Raw genomic sequence first — 20,804 nt, forward strand, 5'->3', positions numbered from 1 at the left:
GCCCTGTCAGTATTCCAGACTTGGTTGAAAAAGCCACTTGCCCTCCTTGCTGACCTGTTTCCAATGAAGATGATATGAGCTCAAAATGGAGCATATGAGCTCTGACATTCTGTTGTCCTGGCAACCTGTATGATAAACATCAGCTTAATGCTATTTGATGGGGGAGGTGGGAATTAGGAACTGGGAGGGCGTTGAACAAAGCTGAAGATTTGGTGCCCTCACCTCAGCTCCAGACTCTACAGGAAATGTTTGGTGCAGCGTCCAGAATGGACACCACTGTGGTCTGCACCGGGGGAGGTTGGAAGGGAATGACCTGGTACAACCAGGAGAGGGATGGGACCAGACCCAAGGGGAGGGTTCGCTATGTCCTATTCAGATTCTCCCTTTGAAGCAAACTTCTTGAAAGAGTTGCCTGTTCTCTGTGCACCCCTTCCTCTTGTCCTGCTCACTCATTGTGCTTCTTGCCACCCTGTTGCCATGGAAGCTGTCCACTGAGGCCGCCAAGGCTGTTGCCACATGCAGGGGCCACTTCTCCAGGCTTGGCTTTTTTGCGGCTCAGCGGCACTGATGAGAGTGATGTCTCCCTCCTTCTCGTGTTCCCAGGGTCTCCCTGCCTTCTCCAACACAAGCACCTGCTCTCCCTTCCCTCTTTCTCCCTGGATGCCCCCTGAGCCTTCTCTGCAGGCTTGCCCCCTGCCAGACCCTTCCACCAAAACCTCTCTCCACCAAAGCCTCTCTCCACCAAGGCTCTCTTTCCCTGCTCTCTTTCCCACTCTGCACGTTTCTCTTTGGGCCACTTTTCCCAATGGCTTCTGTCACCACTTGTGTTCAGCTGACACCCAAATCTCCCTCTAGCTCACAGGTCTCTCCTGAGCTCCAGCATCAGCATCTAACTCATTTCTACATGGGGGCCCACAAATATCAAAAACTAAATACGTCCCAGGCAGAGCTCATCACCTTCTCCCAAATACCGACCTCCCTTGTCCCAGTGATGGGTCCACCCTTGTGCCCAAGACTAAGCTCAAAAGGCCTCTTCGTCTTTTCTTGCCTCTCAGCACCCTCTCCCCTCCCACCATAGCTAATCGATGTCCAAGTCCTACCACTGTCTCTTCATTTCCTTTCCATCCTGGTGGCCCTTTCTGCAGTACAGGCTGTGGTGAGTTTGAGGATTTCAGGCCCGATCAGGAACAGTGAGCTTTACTTGGGCAGCACGTTGACAGGTTCCATACGGGGGACGTCTCCTACAGCAGGAGACCTTCCAGAGACTGTGGCCATCACCTGGGCCACCAGCCAACCAGGAAGGGAAGAAGGAACTCCTGGGGAAAAGGAGAGCTAGAGAGGGGGCTTAAGTGTCCATGTCACACAGCAGGACCATGGGTTGCCTCTGGGCCAGGGGGCTCCAAGGGGCAGCAGCTGTCTAGAGTCTTCTATAGTCCACGGTTTTTGAAAAAATCTGTGGTTGGTCGATGCTGGGTACAGTTTCTCAGGATATATAAAGCAGGTGGGCTCTACATAGCTAAAAATCGGCTTATTTGGGCTACATTTAAAACAATGGGTTGTGTAAAATTTGGATTTTGGCCCCGGGTGTCTTGGAGAATGGATGGCCCTAACCCACTCTGAAGAAGTAAACGGGCCAGTCTACAAGGACTGTCTTTGGCCCGTTTGTAAAACAAAGTCACCCTCCCCTCAGGGATGGGCCATCACGTTCATTTTCCTGTCTTGGCCTTTCCTGCTTTTAGTCCAGTCTCCATAATAGCAGAGTGATGTCTTAACCGTGTTATATCAAATGGTGCTGCGAACCTGGGACCTCAGTCACTCTGGTGGCTTCCCGTTACCCCAGGATAAAGTCTAAACACAATGCAGTGACCTCCGCCAGCCCTGAAGGACGTGCCCTTTCCTCCCTTTCCAGTGCAGCATGGTGCCCTCACCCCTGCCCAGCCACCAGACCCTCGCAGCTACAGCAGGGTTGTGCGTTCTCCTGCGCATGCTGTTTCCTCTGCTGGGAGCCTTCTTCCCCGCCCGGGGCCTGGCTATTCCAGGTGTCCTTTGGCTACTGTGTTTGTCTCCTGGGGCATCGATCATACATTTATTCTCCTTTGAAGGGAAGATGTCCAAAATCAAGGTGTTGGCAGAGCCATGCTTGCTCTGAAGGCTCTAGGGGAGGGAGGATCCTTCCTGCCTCTTCCAGCTTCTGGTGGCTCCAGGCATTCCTTGGCTGTGGCCTCATCACTCCATTTTCACATGACCTTCCCTGTCTCTATTCTGTCATCTGCTTCTAAGGACACCAGTCATTGGATTTAAAGTCTGCCCTTATCCAATATGACCTGCTTATGTTATCAAAGACCCTATTTCCAAGTAAGGTTCCAGGTGGATGTGTTTTGGGGGCACCATTCAATGAACTACAGGTCCTGTCTTTTCTGGCTTCATCAAGACTGTACTGGGGCCTCTCCTCAGTACATTTGCCCTCATGACTCTTGCTTTTCTTTACTGGAATAGCTTGTTCATTCTTCTACTCTAAACTAGTCTAAAATCTGTGAGGACAGTGTTGCTTTGCTGTATTCTCTCTGCAACTTCAGTGCTGGGCACAGGACTGGCTCTTAATGGGTACTGAGTGAACACTGTTATGGACTTAATGTTCACATTCTACCCCACCCCCAAACGTATTTGCTGAACCCCTAATCTCCAGTGTGATGGTATCAGGAGGTGGAGCCCTCGAGGGGTAATTAGATTTAGGTGAGGTTGCGAGGGTGGTCCCCATGAGTGCTTTTATAAATAGAGGAAGAAGCACCAGTGCTTCCTCCCTCATGCGAGGATACGGCAAGAACGCGTGTCCCTAAGGAAGAAGGCATGCACCGGACATGAAATCTGCTGGCACCTTGACTTGGTGTTCCAGCCTCTAGAACTGTGGGAAATGAATGTCTGTTGTTGAAACCTCCCAGCCTATGATGGATTTGTTATAGCTGTCCAATGCGAGTTAGACAAATGAGTATGCCTGATCCATCCCATTGAATGCAGCAGAACCCCAGGAAGCAGATGGTATTCCTGTCTTGCTAAGTGGGGCTGAGTCACTCACCAGGCAACCCAGCCAGGCAAGAGGCAGGCTGACCTTCTAGCCCAAGCCTCCTTCTCTAGAACCCCAGCTCCCTCCACCCTTGGGTCTGGGATCCTATGAGGGACTGACTTGAGGAGGATGTTAAGGTCTGAGTGGCTTTTGGCTGGAATGAGATGGGACAATGGGCTGGTTACTTCCCTGGGACGATTCCCTAACAGATGTCTCAGAGCTGACGTGGCTTTGTCCTCAAGCCACTCATTGTCACCGACACAGGCTGTATTCATCTCTCTTGAGATTGGCCTTTTAAAGCGTTCCCCCAGCCCCAGCCCCTCGACACTCAGGTGGTCAATGAAAGGGAACAACAGGAACAGCTTTCAAGCCAGGGACTAGAGATTTTCCCCGTGGAGTGAATACCTCTGAACACAAAGGGAAGAAAAGCCCTTTCATAAAACTACCTGATCTTCACTGGAAGGAATGCGACAGATACAGGCAAAAATCAGTTCTCCACTTTGTGATTTCTCAGGGTGAGGGAAGTGGACAAAGGGAAGGGGAGAGAGGGTTTCAATGCAGTGGCCCTGCTGGCAGCCTGTGGTCAATGTTCTGCGGCTGTCCCTGTGGTCCGATGATCTGTGTCATACTGGACTGATGGAAAACCCAGGTGTTTCTCCGGGTCATGGGATGCGTGTGGTGTGGGTGCGTCCCCGCTTCCAAATGGAATTTCATGTTCTTCCGGAGCACAGAGAACCCACACGGTGCTGGCTGCCTGCCGCCTGTTGTCTCCTCTGTCTAGGCTGGTGGTTTGGGAGCAGTGACTCCCTTTCTCCCCTTAGCCTATTCTGGTTTGGGTTTCTGTGATTTGCAAAGAATCTGGTCCTAGAGAGTAGTCGCGCTTTAAGGGGTTTCTGTTGGAAAGCAGCAGTGGGCCTTGGTGAAAGTCCCCAGATTGCCCTAAACCACCCCAAATCGGGGTTTCATCTCTGCAAGAGGGGATGGATGCACCACCGGCTCCTCGTGCAGCGCTGGCGGCGGCGGCCACTGGGTGGCGGTGTTGCCTGCGAGGCCCGAGGTCCGCGGAGGAAGGAGCCGGGACTGGGAGCGGGGCGGGAACAGTGCCGGGGAGAGGCTGGCCCGGGTGGGCTCAGTCGGGGCTCCCGGGTCGGCCCCCTCCGCGGTCCGCGGTGCTGTCCCAGGAGTCCGCTCCGTCCTCCGCTGACTCTGAGCGACACAGGATAAGCTCTGAATTGCATTCCAGGAAAAGGGGACTGAGGCTTTGTGTTTTTCCTCCGCACCAAGATTCCCAAGGCTGCTGTTAAGGGTTTTTACCCAGGGTGGGGTCCAAGGCGTAGCCCTGGGGTCTGTGTGAAGGGGAGGTGCTGTTTCTTTCCCGAGTTCTCCGTGGCTTTTAGTCCACGGGTTTCGAGGTCGCGCTATCGGTTAAAAGCAGCACCTGAGACCTTCTTTGCTCCGGGTGAAATCTGGAACCAGCTCACATGTGGCTCACCAGGAAGGAGCTGAGTCTGTCCCCAAGCAGAGGAAGAGGAGCAGGAACCACACAGATGCCAGGACCCGGCAGAGCAGGGGGTAAAGCCCACACTCTGGGGCCCGCTCTTGGCTGCACCCCTTACTGGCTGTGTGACCCTAGGCAAGTTTCTCAACATCTCTGTGCCTTCATTTTTGAATCTATAAAATGGCTATAATATTATAACTTGTTTGATACATTTAGAAATGCGGTCTTGCTCTGTCGCCCAGGCTGGAGTGTAGTGGTGTGATCTCGGCTCACTGCAGCCTCGATCTCCCGGGCTCAAACGATCCTCCCACCTTAGCCTCCCAAGTAGCTAGAGCTACAGACACTTGCTGTCATGCCTGGTTATTTTTTTTAACATTTTCTTTGTAGAGATGAGGTCTCACTTGTTGCCCAGGCTTCTCTTTAACTCCTGACCTCAAGCCATCCCAAAGTGCTGGGATTATAGATGTGCGCCACTGAGCCCTGCCCAAATCTATTTAGATAGTAATTATATAATAATATTAATAATATAACCATATCAGATGGTTATATTATGAAAAGAATACTGTAGCTCATAGGATTGTGTAAAGAATAAAAGTCTAAAGAGCTAATACATGTTAATACATTTAAAACATGCTAATACATGTATCAGGACATGTTGCTTAGCATGTTTATACATGTTAATGCAATTAGAACAGTGACTGGCACTCAGTAGGTATGTGACAAATTCCTAGCAATGGCTATTATTGTTATTATTATTTTTATGCATTGGATGCTACTGATAAGCTTGTGATAATTGCCAGCCAATTATTCATCTCTTCTTCCTCTGAGATCTGGCAACTGTTATATCAGGCAAGTGAACAATACATATTTTACTTTCTTTTATTGTTCATCAATTTTTTTTTCCCACAGACTTTTGTCTTCTTTTCTCAATTAAGCACAAGTCTTCAGAAGCAGGCTGTGCCCTCCACCCACTGCGTTTCTTCATAGCTCTTCACTTCCTGCGTCACAGGGACCCTTATGTGATCTGAGAAATTAATTCAGAGAGTAGGCTTTTTTTTTTTTTTTTAAGGCTGTAGAATGCTTTGGTAGGTGAAAAGGGGTTTCCAAGCACTGGGAGATTCAACAGGATTGTAAAAGGGATGTTGAAGGCGTCTGAAGTCATGCTGTTTAAACACTTAACCCTTAAAAACTTGTCTTACAGATTCACTGAAGCAAGTTCTCTTTGGAACAGCCACTAAGACTGGACAATATTAATTTTTCCTTTCTCTAGTTACTTTGTGTGTGGGAAAATAATGAACTGCCTTAAAAAACAAAAAACAAAAAACAAAAAAAACCCCAAAGAGAACAAAAGATATTCTGCGAGCGATTTCGGATTGCCCCAACTAGCCAGGAAAAATGATGTTTTATTGTTTATAACGTGCATTCGTTTCCTGTGGCTGTTGTAATAAGTTACCACAAACTTGGTGGCTTAAAACAACAGACACTGATTCTCACACATTCTGGAGGCGAATCAAGGTGTTGCCCTGTTGTTTCCTCTGAAGACTGTGGGAGGCGCTGTCCCAGGCTGCTCTTTCAGCTTTTGGTGTTGCCAGTGATCTTTGGCGTTCCTTGGCTTGTAGACACATTCCCCCAATCTCTTCTCCTGTCTTCATGTGGCCTTCTCCTATGTCTCTGTGTCTCAAGTCTCCCTGTCCTTTCTCTTATAAGGACGCCTTTCACTGGTTTTAGGGTGGGTGTCGTTGGGCTTATGTCATCCGATGATCTCATCTTGAAATCCTTAACTTAATTGCCTTGGCAAAGGCTCTGTTTCCAAGTAAGGTGACATTTACAGGTGACCATGGGTTAGAACCTGGAAATATCTTTTTTGGGGGATATTACTCAACCCACTACATAAGGCAAATAGGATTAATTACATTCATGAAGAATAAATGTCTAAGTCTGAAGCTGTTGCACCTGGAATTGTGTCTCCCTCTCCCAGCTCTGCCCTCCTCAGTGTTGGGCTCATTTTCAGAAAGTGGACTGGAGGGCAGGCAGGGGATGTATGGGAGTGTGAGAGCTGGAGTGGGGCGACAGGGAATGGTGGGGATGATGGTGAGCTTTAGGGTGCAGGTGCCAGCTAAAGAGAGCAGCAGTGACCCTGCTGATCCAGCTGATTACTGCTGGGTAGGAATGCATGCGCAGCCGAGTCAAAGCTTATTGTATTTTTAAAGAGAAATCAGAAATCTGGATTTTTGTGCGACTAATTCAGTTTTTAGAAAATCACTGAGTAGGTAAATAAAAATATGTCCATGACCCCAGATACTGTCCCTGGAGCCTGCTTTTTTAACCTCTGGCCTAAGTGTTGGGAGAAAGTTGGGGATTGTGGCATGGTTATATTTCTGCTGGGTTAACTCACATGTCCTCAGGGCTGGCTACACAATTTGCAGTGCTCAGGGAAAAATGAAAATTCAGCCCCTTGTTCCAAAATGAGAGAAAAAATGCCATGAAAGTATGAAAATATAAAGCCCCTTTCCTTCCTTCTGCGGCCCCTCTTTCAACTTTTCATGGTGTTTTTACTTGCTATTTAAGTCCATTCTGAAAAAGAAAAATTAAAATCTTAAATCATTACTATGGATTTTATCATTTATCTTTTTATTATGCTATATCTTTTAAATGCAAATATAAGAGCAATTAACACATATACAGAGTCGTCAGTTACACAATCCATATTTCATAGCTCGTGCGTCGTGGGTATATCATTGCTACCAGGACAGTGGAAACGCTGCACAGAACTACCTCAGCACTTTCTCATCTCACCTCTTGGTACTCCTTCTACCAGACCTCTCCCTTCGCCTCCTGGTGGGTGAGGAAGGACTGAAAAGAGAGGAGCTAGGGGTTGTCTGATCTTTGCTGTTCCTTCTATGTCATCCTTTTCAGCGTTTAAGTGGCTGACGAATACAGGAAGTAACAGGAGTAACCAAGGACCTGACAGGGTTCCTTGGTTTGTTGTGTTTTGTAGAACGTCTTTGCCTTTTTTCTGCCTTTGAAGCAAGTTCTGGTTTGAATGGGCAGCCTGGTTTCTCGGAGCTGTCAGTGCCCCTGTTTAGTTGTCATGGATGCAACACGCTTACCTATACTTGCTTTGAGTATACTTGCTGAGCTCCACACATAATGGATCCACTGGGACCATGATGCTTATGGGGCACTGTGAATGCTATATGTAAATAGTGCAGCAAGGAGCAAACAGCAGACAAGCATATTGCACATTTCTTCTCTGCTTTTGTGCCACGCACGACCGTCTCATTAGACTTCACTTACAAAGCACAAGTTCAAAGATGCAACTCTTAAGAATTTCAGAGGTGAAGAGCATGGCAGCACACCATTAAGCAGAGCATGGTTCCTTCTGAGCGTGCGGCCCTGGAATGCACAGTTTGCGTGACATGAAGCCGGCCCTGAGTCTACTTCTGTTTTGTCCCTGCCGGCTGAGATCACTTCCGCAGACTTGGGATCCTTAAATAAACAGATTAGCCCTTCAGCGAATGTTGGTTTATTTTAGGCCCTGGGTTCAGAATCTCCAACTTGTGTTTTGAACACAGTATGTCAAATTGCAAAGGTAACACGTTTCTGCAGGGTAATTGCTCCAATGTCTGGTTTCTGACCTCAGGCATAGTCCTGACTTTTCTTTTTCAACACCTACAGTGTTGAGAGTAGTGCTGGCAGGAAGAAATCAGTACCGACTTGGTGTAAATTGTTTTATTTGAAAAATAGAGATTTTTGTATTGTTTCCTACCTAGAATTCCCTTGTTCTTTTTGTTGAAATGACCCCATGATGATTCTTTGGGGAACCACCCCCACCTCTCCTATTTCAGCTAAAGCTGATTCTCCTTCCGGGCTCCTGGGGAGGGGCACATGACCCTGGCTGAACCAATGAGAACAGGCATCCCCCTGGCCACAGTGATTTGTTTAGGGATGAGCAGATGCCCCACCACATGCCTCATCAGTGCAATGAGAGGTACTGAGGGTTTGCCCCTGTAATTTTGAAAAATAGACTTCCACTAGTTCTCATTGGATTTTAGAAGGAGAATGTGAAGCTTGAAAATGCTGATCTCACTGTGACATGGAGAATAAAGTCAGCTTCGTAGAAGACAGAGCAGGATGATGGGTGAAAATGCATCTTAAAAAATTACTTTAAAATTTATTTTTGGCCAGGCGCGGTGGCTCAAGCCTGTAATCCCAGCACTTTGTGAGGCTGAGGTGAGCGGATCACTTGAGATCAGGAGTTCAAGACCAGCCTGGCTAACATGGCGAAACCCCGTCTCTACTAAAAATACAAACATTAGCCAGGTGTGGTGGCAGATGCCTGCAATCCCAGCTACTTGGGAGGCTGAGGAAGGAGAATCGCTTGAGTCTGGGAGGGGGAGGTTGCAGTGAGCCGAGATCGCGCCACTGCACTCCAGCCTGGGCGACAGAGCAAGACTCCCCCTCAAAGGAAAAAAATTATTTTCAGTGCATTTCAGTGCATTTCACTCTTTTTGGTATAGAGTGCTATAAGTTTTTGGCAAATGCCTAGGGTTGTGTAAGCATCAGCACGGTCAGGACACAGAAGAGCTCCATCAACCCCTCTTCCAATTCCCTTGATTAAAATTTTTATAGTCAAACTCTTTCCAGTCCCTTCTGTCTGGCAGTCACCGGTGTGTTCTTCATCCCTCTGGTTTGATTTGGTGTTATGTAAGTGCACTTGGACAGCATGTGGCTTTCTGAGGTAGCCTTTTTCCGCTCAGCATAATGTATTTGGGACTTCTCCATGATGCTGTGTGTCCATCATTTGCTCCTCTTTACTGCCGAGTAGTGTTCCACCCAACACAGGTACCAAGGCTTCTTTATCCATTCCCTCAAAGGACATTTGTGAAGATGCACAGCGGTGACATTGCTTCACTGCTGAATCCAGCTAGACCTGAAGCCAGCCTATCCCAGCTATGACTGACCTTCAATTCCAATTTTGTTTCGATTTGCATAGTTTGCATTCTTTCATTTCATTCTGGGAAATGAAAGAATCATTTTCGATTTCAGTAATGAACAGGTGAAAGAAAAGCAAGTCTGAATTAGCGAGAAGTCCACAGAGGCACCACCTGTGACATTCCTATATATGCAGTTGCACAATAACAAGTCACACCACTGGGTTACCTCATGTGTCCCTGATGCACCTGGCAGCAGGTGACATACCGTTTGACACAGGGGGAAATTGAATCTCAGGAGGATGAAGTGACTTGCCTTGGTACATAAACTGAACTGATGGCAGACCCGGGGCTCCAGCCCAGGTGTCTCTGTGCCTCTTGTAAGCCTCAGCTGCTTCCCAATCAGACAGTGGCAGAACTGTCAAGATTACTCAGTGAATTTTCCTCTCTTATTTAAACAATCTCCAAGGTGTCCAATTTAGAATAAATATAAATGGAAATTAGAACAAGGTCATCAAAATTTCCCACTGTTTAACAGCTGATGGTACCTATAGGAGGTCAAAATTACTGTCACTAAGCAATCTATGTAATCCATTTAATAACGCTCCCCCTGCATCTGGCACGGCATGGAAATCTCTCATGTTGGCTGAACAGCTCTTCACTTCTGTTTCTCTGAGTGTCTTTATCTCCTCCTTGCTCACAAAAACACAGTTTACATTGAAGAAGTGCTATGCAATTCATTTTCACTTTTTAGTAGGGACGGGGCCACTGCTGTCCAAATCGTAAGCCTATACCACGTTGGTTTAGTTGGTTATCACTAGCTGCTATAATAAACAAGTTCCTAGGAGTGGCTTAACACAGTAAAAGATTGCTTCTTGCTCACATCTTGTGTGGGTGTTCACATTTGGCAGGCAGCCTTCCTTGCGTGGAGATTCCAGGGCCTGGGCCCCTTCCAGCTCATGGCTTTGTCATGCCCTAGAGATTCAGTGTTTCCTGCTTTTCACTGGTGGAAGGTAAAAGCTACCCATTTTGGCTTTAATGTGATATGTGACTCTCCTGCTCCTATTTCAAGAACAAGTCTCGTGGCCATACGTGGATACAGGAGATACTGGGAAAGTCCCTGCCTGAGCAGCCGTATGCAATATAGTCGATGAGGAAGTTTTTGATTTTCCCCCCTTGACAGGTGGCCATCTCACCCACAGGCCCAATAATGTCTTATTGTCTAGAATGAGGGCATTCTCCCCTTACCCCTATACTCGGATTTCCAGTATTCTGTTCTATGCTGTCTTCCCTTGTTTGGCTAGGTTTGGGCTCATACACACAAAGGCTTCTTATCCTCAATCATGCATGCAGATGGTGAAATTAAAATGGTACAGAATAACTTTGAAAGAAAGGCCATAGTCTTCCTTTCCTCTATATCCTTGATTTCCTTCCCCAGAGTCTGCCACATCTAGCCATTTCTGGTTTTAGTTCTTCTGGTGATTACTTCTATAATTATTCATCTACCTTGACTTCTTGAGTTAATAAATGTAGACAGCAGTGCTCCCTCTATAAAAGATGAGGATTTAGCTAATTTACCTACCTTCTTCCCTTTTTCACATTTTGTTTTTACTTATTTGCATTAAAAGTATCAACTTTATTCCATTTATTCATTTATTCTTTCAACACACATTTATTTCCTACTTACTTTGGGCCAGGCACTCTGCCATGTACTTCTCTTTTCTTATCATTTAGGATTGTGTTTGGCTGCAAGTAACAGAAACCCTGGCCACAGTGGCTTAGGCGAATAGGATTTGATCTTGTTTTTTCTTTGATCCCATGCTGTGACCAGCTCTCTGTCTTCTCGCATTGTGTCCTCAGCGTGTAACTTTGCTCCTCCTGGTTGCACAGTGGCTGCCCTATCTCCATCCCTCTCAGGGCGCAGCACCAACACCCACACTTGGATGCCTGACGTTTCTCTGAAGGGTTAACTCAATGTCCTTAGAGAGGAGTTGCCTTTTTGAAGAGCTACTGGGGAAAAGTATGAAGCATTCTGCTTTTTACTGAGGATGGGGGCACTGGAAGGAGGTCTGCCTGGAGGGGGTGTCCCATCTACAGAATCTAGTTACTCTCCTTTTTCCAGCTCCAATTTCACAGGTGTCCTCACTGTACGTGCCAGCAGGTAGCCCGGAGCCCCTCTGGGCTCCAGTGGGCAGAGTAACCTCTTGATCCTTGGCAGCACATGCAGAATGTTCTAGTCTAAGGTTTCCTCTGCTGTCCTGCCCGTCAACACACTTTTATCCACGTATTCTCTTTCTTAAATTTGTTGAAGTATTTTATTTGCAGATATCCTTCCTCCATTTCTCTTGATAATAGGTTTTTTCCTTTTTGTACTTTTATGCTTTTATTTCATTTGGGTTTCTGTGGAGATGGAGGGAATGAGTGTACTCAGTCTGCTACTTAAAATTAAATTCCATATCTTTCTTTTTGAAGGAAGAATGTCAATATTTCTCTTAGATTGAATAAGCAGCACATGTTCATTCTAGAAAACTTGAAAATACATAGAAAAATATGGCAGGAAGTTGAAAGGCATCCACACTCTCATTGTGCAGATCCTCACCTCCAGCTGACAGTCCATTTGAGTTTTGGCATGGGCAACTTGACCATGTGATTCTAAAGTTAACTCGGAAGATGGAAAGCAGGGAAGTCTAGCTAATAGGATTTTGATAAAGAACAGTAATCCCTCTGTATGAGTTTGCTAGGGCTGCCATAAAAAAGTACCACATATTGGGCCACTTAAACAGCAGAAATTTATTTTCTTACAATTCTGGAGGCTGGAAGTCCAAGACCAAGGTGCCAGCAGGTTTGGTTTCTTCTGAGGCCTCTCTTGGCTTGTAGATGGCTGCCTGCCTCCTCTGCCACCACATGGTCTTCCCTGTGTGTGTCCGTGTTCGAATTTCCTCTTCCTATGAGGATGCCAGTCCTATTGAATTGGGGGCTCTTGGCCCCATGTTGGCAAATAGAGCAAGGACAGGCATGAAAAGGGCTGCAAGCAAGACGAGTAACTAAATTCTGAAGATGAGACACCCACTCCAGGCAGACCTCCTTCCAATGCCCCCATCCTCAGTAAAAGGCAGAATGCTTGGTACTTCTCCCCAGTAACTCTTCAAAAAGGCAACTCCTCTCTAAGGACAATTAACCCTCCAGAGAAATGTCAGGCATCCAAGTGTGGGTGTTGGTGCTGTGTCCTGAGAGGGATGGAGATACAGCAGCCACTGTGCAACCAGGAGGAGCAAAGTTACATGCTGAGGACACAATATGAGAAGACAGAGGAGCTAGCTACAGCATGGGATAAAAATATTTGTCCCCCCAGTGGCCTTATTTTAGCTGTATTGCCTCTTGAAAGACCCTGTCCCAAAATACAGTCACATCCTGAGGTGCCAGGGGTTAGCACTTGAACGTATGAATTTGGGAGGAGGTACAATTCAGTCCATAACACTCCTACATAATAAACTGTATTGTAAATCCACGTTAATTTCAGCTACAATGTATTGGTATGAGTGTAGTCACACAACAAAGAAGTTAAATAAATAGATCACAAGTAGACTTGAGCATGTATCAGGTCTTAACAAATAATCAGAAAGCATTAGAAATCATTGGCAGAGAGACACATTATATAAACGCAGTTTGGGGAAAGTGGCTAGCTATTTGGAAAAGCAATTTCTAAGATCAAGGCTGAGGCACGTACCAGAAATGAATGAAAAGAGTAGGTGTGAGTGGGTGTTAGTGAATTGGAGAATAGTGAAAAATGTGTGTGCACCCTGACACAAAGCATTCAGATTCAATTAAAATAAACCCAAACTGCAAAGTCAAATAAAATCTTTCTACTGGCTGAATTCAGTGCATGCTCGTTTTCAACTTTATCAGATTCTCACTTCACATTATACACCAGTAGAGATTTCAGGTAGCTTCAAGAATTAAGTGTAAAAATGTAGAGACGCACCCATCTGTGCATACCCATGCACAGAAACCAAGCAAAAGTGTAGGTAGTGTCTATTTGATCCTGGGATATGGAGGAGGACTTTCTCAGCATAACGCAGTGGTGGAAATTAGGAAATAAAAGGTTGGTATTCTTTGTTATGTTTCAAATTGTGCACATTTGCCTTCAACTGTTTCTCTAAAATATTTGTAGCCCCAGAACATAATCTCAAGTGCTCTGCCACTTGACTCCTTCTAAAAGCCTTCCCTAGTTTGGGAAGAAAGCACATGCAGGAGGAGAGTGTACAACGTCGGGTTTTCTAGAATCGCATTTTGGATTTTCTTTTTCTATTAAGCTAGACTATCCAAAAGCTGTCAGTGGTCTTGGCACACACCGCGGGGCCCTCTGGAAAACTGCTTTTGCTTCATTGTCCATAGTTGTTATAGGCCCATCTTACATGGAGCCCACCATAGGAGGCATTCTCATAAGCTCACAGTGTAATGTGGGAATGATGTGGTACCCTGCAGGGGCCAGTTGGGAGCACTCACCAGAGGAACTTCTCTTAGAGCCAGGAAAAGCTTTGCTTCTTGCTTTCATTTTATGGACAGTGTCCAAATAGTGACCTAATCTTGTGCTTTGAGAGCTGTGGGCAATTCACAGCCACATTTGCAGTTTCCTTTAGTCACTGATTATACTCTTACAATGTAGATTTTGCTTGCTTGAACTTTCCTCTGGCAGCAGAACATAGTGGCTAATAGTGAGAACTCTGCCTGGAGCTGGACTGCCTGGATCAAATTCCACTTCCACCACTTACTAGCTATATGATCTTAGGCAAGTCATGTAAATGTCCTGTGCCTCAGTTTTCTCATCTATGAGTGGGGGTAAAAACTAAATCCTCATAGTCAAAAGATTATCAAAATTAAAATAGTTAATACCTATAAAATGCTTGGAATAATGTTTGATCTATTATAAGGATTAAGTAAACGATGACTTGATGATAATGATTTTAATACCTGCAAAATGCTTAGTACATATAATTGATGATGATGATGATAATGATGATTCTATTCTTATTTTCCCTTTGCCCTTATTTTAAAATATTTTTATCATTTTGCTGTTGTAATTTATAAAGTTGCCTCTAACCTTCTATGGACTTGCTGGCACATGATCCAAGACTTCCCCTCAAGGGTGGCTCTCCTTGCCCTGACTATTCATTTTTATGACTATATACAAAGTATCTATTGTGTACTCAGTAGTGTCCATGAACTTTTTTCTGCTGCTGTTTGTTTGAATCATTTAGTGAACATAGAAAAATACCGGGCCCCACTTGAGACCATCTAAAGACATTCTGAGGGGGCAGGGCCTAAGTATAATATATGTATTCACCATGCAGCCAGGGTTGAGAATCCTTGTCTCAGAGAATACAGAGCAGTTGATGATGTAGCATTTTGTGTAAAAGGAGCTTACTTTTGTGGGGAGATAAATTAGGGGTCCACTTCCCTGGAATCCCATGATCGCATATTTTCAGCTGTCTCCCTTTACCTTCACTCAGATGTGTCCAAACTAAGTTGCTTCTTTTCCTCCCTCAGACCTGATGTTATGCCTGTATTCTCTATTTTGTTGGTAGTTCTGCAAACTATAATATCTAGGTGTTTTTCATGAAACCTACAGCCATTCTGTAGACTCTGATAGAGACAAGCCACTCTGGATTCTGGCTTTTTATCTAAGATTCCCACTTTTTAGGTTTTTACCTTATACACCTCTCTAGGATCTTCATGTATCCTTCTGGACCAAGAAGGAATTATGGATCATCCTGAAATTCTGGGAATAAGAATTCTCCCTTCCTTCAGCTTCTTTAATGTGAGGCTGTACAGGGATGGTTTGCAGTGCACATCATAGAGCCAGTTTTCCAGGATTCGTGTTCTGCCACCATCATTTACTGTGTAATTTAACTCCCCTCATCCCGTGCCTCAGTTTCCTCCTCTGTTAATGGGATGTGCCAGTTATTACATTATAGGCTCTTAAGTTTTAAACTTGCTCTTCTATTCTCCGGTGTGTGATTCTGGGAGTGGGTCTCTGCACATCCACCCTTGTTCAGCTGTTCCTTTGTAGGCCCTGCCAATAAGGGAAGATAGAGGCGACTGCAAGGCTGGGGCTGGGAGCAGGCACCTACCTGTTTCTTCCTTTTGTTCTGTGTCTGATTCCTGTGTCTGTGTCATGTCTCTCGCTGTCCACTTCCTGTCTCTCCCTGTCTGCTTCCTGTTTGCTCCTGCTGGCTTCCTACTTGCCTTTCATCTGCTTCCTCTCTGCTTCATATCTGCTTCCTGTTCCTGTGAGCCCCAGGTTGGCCAAGCAGGGCTGCCTAGCTTGAGGGTTGGGAAGAATCTTGGGACAAAAGGTAAGCGTCACTCCTGCCTGATGCCTCCTGCCTGATGACTGGCTGGCACTGGTGGCCTCATGCTTGCCTGTCTGTAGCGTCTCTTCTTCTTTCTCAGGCCATGATGTGTTTTATGTAGTTGAGAAAAGTGGAGATTCACCTGACTTCTTGCATCTTGCTTTTATACTGGTGGCTTTGGAATTCAGTAGTCAAGTATTTGCTACCTTTCATTTTTGGTTCTATAGTGAATGAATCGTGTTTCAAATGCTGAGGTGTGGAAGGGTCTGTTCTCCAGGGTACAATACAGGGGTACACCTGGGAGTAGAAGAAAACTGGGAATTTATAGTATCACCCCACCACAGCTGTTATTAATGAATGACCACCTTAATCCAAGAGCATTTGGCCCAAATTGTTGCATAGGCTGTTCCTCCTGAGGCTCTGGGATATGTAAGGTGGTTTATAGTAGTAATGTTTTTCCATCTTTATTACTGTCTTAAAGGTGGGGATCACTGGCTGTTTTGCTAGCAGCTGGGTTGAGATGCTCTGGGTCAGCTGTACCTATTTTCCTGCTCTACCTGAGAATCCAGGCTGGTAACAGGTATCTGGGATGGGAGATACAATCACCTGTGACCATGGAGCAATGAAAACCTCACTGGGTGTACAGGGATTGTGTCCATGAACCTGGCCTTGTGAGCATTAAGCTTCAGCTCCTTCAGATGACCTCCAAATGGTTAACTCCTTGGCCTCATTGTAGAACTGCCAGGCCAGGTAGGCCCTCAGGTAGTACGAGAAAGTGGAATGCCTTTGGAATTGGACAGAGCTGGTTTGAATTCTAACCATGTTCAAATTGCTTCTCTGTGCCTCAGTTTCATAATTTTTTAAAAAGGGTCTAACACAACTTATTTTACAACTGCTGTGATAATCAACTGGCATGACTGGCAAATATGCCTAGGTGTGTTGGCCTGTAAATGGTGTGTATCTCCCTTTAAGCGATATTTTCTCCTTCTACTGAGAATTGCAGCTCTTTGGTTGGCAAACATAGCTGCCAGCTTAGTGACCAGCTGACTGTGGTGTGATATTTTAGGACGAAATGAATGGAGTGATAGTGTGATGGGCAAATGCTGTGTTAATAAAAACAGTATCTATTAACAACCCTGGGAAGAAGCCAGCCAGAAACTCAGAAGGAACACAGAGAGATTGATTCTCTCAAGCGTTAAACCAATGCAGTCTTAATTGATGGACATTCATTCAGCAAATATCTGTTTAATTTCTCCTGCTAGGTACTGGAGACTGTGCAGTAAACTGGACATCAAAGCCCCCTCTCTCATGGTATCTAAATTTTAGTAGAAAGAATGGATAGTAAACAAACGAACAAGGAAAAATACAAAGGCTAATTTCAGATGGTGATAGTTGCTTTGAGGGAATATAACAGGACGGAATGGTGAGTGACTGGATATAGTAGTCACGCTTTAGTCAGGAAAACAGAAATCACTCTAGTTATTTCTACAGAGGGAATTTAATAAAGGGAATTAGTTACTCAGGTCCTGGAAAATCTGAGAAACCAAATTGGGGATGATAAAGTACCATCTGGGGCTGGTAAAGTTACTTAGAAATTAAGAACAGTGGGAGCAGGAAGCTGTTGTCATCTTTTGGGCTAGAGGGAAAAGGGAAAGAGGTTAGGTTATGAGAATCCAGAAGCTGCTTGGTTAGGCATTAGAACCTGCTACAGGGAGCTGGGACCATGGTGGGGGTTTTATAGGGGGTTAGAACCAGAGAGGAGATGCAGTTTCTGCCAGTGAGTGCTGCAGGGAAGAGACACAGTGTGAAATACCCTGGGTTCTCCCCTCTTCCTACCCTCCAGTCTTCTACCAGAGCTTCCGATTGGCTGAACACACGCAGAAGCAGACAGCAAGGGAGCTTGGGAAATGTAGTTCCCTGCATTATATCATAACAATGTTGTATATATACAACAATGTTGTATAATATATAACAATGTTGTATATATATAACAATGTTGTATAATACAACAACAATTGTTGTATTATAACAATGCAGGGAACTACATTGTCGTGAGTGGGATGGCTGAAGTTGCTGGTCAGCTCAGAGAAGGTCTCTCTGGGCTAAGAAATCCAGACCAGAAGGAGTCTTCTCTGCTGACATGTGGGTGATGAGCTTCCCCAACAAGTGCAAGTAAGGGCAAGGAGAATGATGTGAAAACAGCACCAAGTGGAGCTGTGGAAACAGATGGGAGAACTCTGGGTGGAAGAGAGCATGGAAGATTTTCTAGTCCATTCTGCCGCTGCCAGAGATTATATTTACTGCACCAACCTGAACTAATGTTAATACTGACAAAGGCCTGCTCCTAGCTCCTGGCCTTCGCCACCGTGAAATCAGTAAGGGTTGTGGTTATTCCTGTGGTACCCAGGTGGTAGTGAATTATCAGCTGTTAGGGCCACACTTCGATAGACCAGTAAGGAGTTTCTCTTCCTGGTATTTTTCAAAGACCTGGTGACCTGGTCACCTGGCCACCTGGCCCACCGGAAAGAGCTTTCCACACCTGGCTCTCTATGCCTGAGTTGTTTTGTGTGAATTAGAGGAGACTCAGCCTCAGAAATGTCGTGGGCCTATACTCTTAAGTGAGTCACCAGTAGCCACAAGACTGATAAGTTAGTACCCAGACATGACTGGCACTAGCAGTGAAAGGGACTGACTTCTGAGTGTGTCCCTTGTTGTAGCAGGTTCACGTTTTACCATCTTGGGATTCAGGCATTCATGTCCCACCAGTGCTGACTAAGGTCCATGTCCAGGAATATTTTTTGTGTGCTAAGCACAGCAGTGACATCCACTCACTCAATGTGGGTCACAGGGTCCCTGCCATGATTCCCGGCACCCTGTGAATTGCTTCGTTCTAGGAGTAATATTATTAATCTCCTCCCCTCTCTTCCTGCTGAGGCTGTCTTTAGGGCCTCCTTGGAGCCATCTGCCATTGGTGTTTTGAGTCGGAGCATCCTTTAGCCACAGAGCATCTGTCTGGTGCACCTTGTGTTCTCTCTGAACCTGAACTTGACTCTCTTCTTGGTTCATAAGGAGGGCAGAGATGAGACGTTCTTTTCAGCCGGGCCCCATTACTCCTTCCTCATTTCCTGCTCTCAGGGCCCACCTCGTTCTGTCCAGTGGTAAATAGCTCTCTAGGAAATCAGCAGACTGAATAGGGCCTCATTTCACATTCAGAACGTGGGCCACATGCTCTACCTGCCAATGGGAAAAAGAATGGTGTTACTATGTGACATTTTGGGATTAAAGGGAAGAGTGTTAGCTTTTCAGTGTATTTCTCAGGACACAGTCCCATGGCTTCATAAAATGCTCCTAAATTCAGATATTATATTTTGTTGCAATCTGGTTTGAGGATAGAATAAGGCTCTAGTAGCTGACGTTTATGGCTTTCCATATACAGTTTCAGACAAAATTTGTATTGCGTTTTGCTTGAGTTATGGTGGGACAGGAGTGTAAACCTTACACTGCTATTTCAGATAAAATGGAGGCTTTGGCTACAATAAAGAAGAGAAGGTGCAGCTTTACATTTCTTGTAAATCAATTTTCGAGAGGTGTAAAATACCTTCATGAAAGATAAAGAAAACAATAAACCAATCTACAGTGAAAACAGAGCAAATTAAAGTTTGCATTTATTTTAATTTCCTTTTCCATATTTGTAAATAAGTCAGAATTTAAGCCTTAGCTTGGACTTCTCCTAAATTTTACGAGAAGTGAAATTCAAGCCACTCACTTCCAAGTCTGGTGTGCCTGCTTAGCCCAGCTGAAAGCCATTGTCATGCTGCACAAGGCACATGTTCCCTGCTGACGGCGTTCCTGTTGCCAAGTCATTCATGAGCAAATTCACCTGAATTTAACTTCCTGGTTTGGAGAGGGGAAATAAACCAATGACAAAAAGAACTAATTTAAATTTCATCTGGAGAAGTGCTTCTGCATTGCTTGACATTGTCAAAATACAGATTGCCCCTTGGTGGCGGCAGCAGCTAAAACTTTCCTTTAGATGAGGCTGATTCTTCCAAATCATTTCTCCCTCCTCTTATCTTTTGATCCAAATCCTGCCAAGCCTGTATGGACATCATTCTGGAGCAAACTCAGGTCTAAACTATGGAAGGGACTATATTGTGTGTTTAAATAGATTTGAGATAATTTAAAGGAATTTTTGAGGTCGTTTTCAATTAACATATTGTAAGTGTTTTCTCATGACACTAAAGATTTGTTGACATCATAGTTTTGATGGTAGTTTAATGTTGCACACATAGTGTGGCTTTAATCACTTACTCATTTCCCTAATGGCAGGTTTTTGGGCTGCTTCCAGTGTGTTGCTGTTATAAATCATGCTTGCGATAAGCATACTTGCACATTAATCTCCTTCCTGATCTCTTGATTATTTCCTTAGAACAAATTCCTAGGTGAATTCCTGGGATGGGCATTTTTAAGGATCTTAATGTCCAATTTCCGAATTGCTTTCTGAATGTTAGCTGTGTCCTCCAGAGATTCCAATTGGCGGAACATAGTCGCTAGTTCCTTGGGGGCAGAAATCATGACTGCATTGTCCCTGTAATATTTTTATGTGCCACAATGCTGGAAAGATAATAAGTGAATAATAAGTACATTTAGATAAGTCATTGGAGGAATGAATAAGTAATTACCCTGCTGGAGTAATGAATGTAACAAGGGACTGGCCATGTTGATGACACTGGAGGAGAACTTGCTTGCTGAATGCCTTCTTAGAAAAAGGAGGCATCGGCCCCTACGTGGGCTGCATCTTTTTCACAATCTCCTAATTACAATTTTGTCACCCTCTAGAAAAGGAAAGCTCGCCAAGGACAGCCCCAAACAGGCCAAAAAGTGTTTAAATCAACAGAAGGCATATTTTGCAGAATTTGTGATGGCTGCAGAAAAACATGTCACCAGGAGCCAGAGTG

At 45.2% G+C, this 20,804-nt stretch overlaps 1 protein-coding gene across 1 annotated transcript in view; it reads left to right on the forward strand.

Moving 5' to 3' along the window:
* Nucleotides 1-243: 243 nt before the first annotated feature.
* LOC112634677 (transmembrane protein 132B) overlaps nt 244-20,804 on the forward strand; it is a 325,168-nt gene continuing 304,607 nt past the window's right edge. Inside the window, exon 1 of the mRNA XM_025402374.1 lies at nt 244-297. Coding sequence (XP_025258159.1) covers nt 246-297 — 52 coding nt within the window. The 5' untranslated portion in view covers nt 244-245. The remainder of the gene's footprint in view (nt 298-20,804) is intronic.

Source organism: Theropithecus gelada, chromosome 11, assembly GCF_003255815.1.
Source record: "Theropithecus gelada isolate Dixy chromosome 11, Tgel_1.0, whole genome shotgun sequence".
NCBI classification, from domain to species: domain Eukaryota; kingdom Metazoa; phylum Chordata; class Mammalia; order Primates; family Cercopithecidae; genus Theropithecus; species Theropithecus gelada.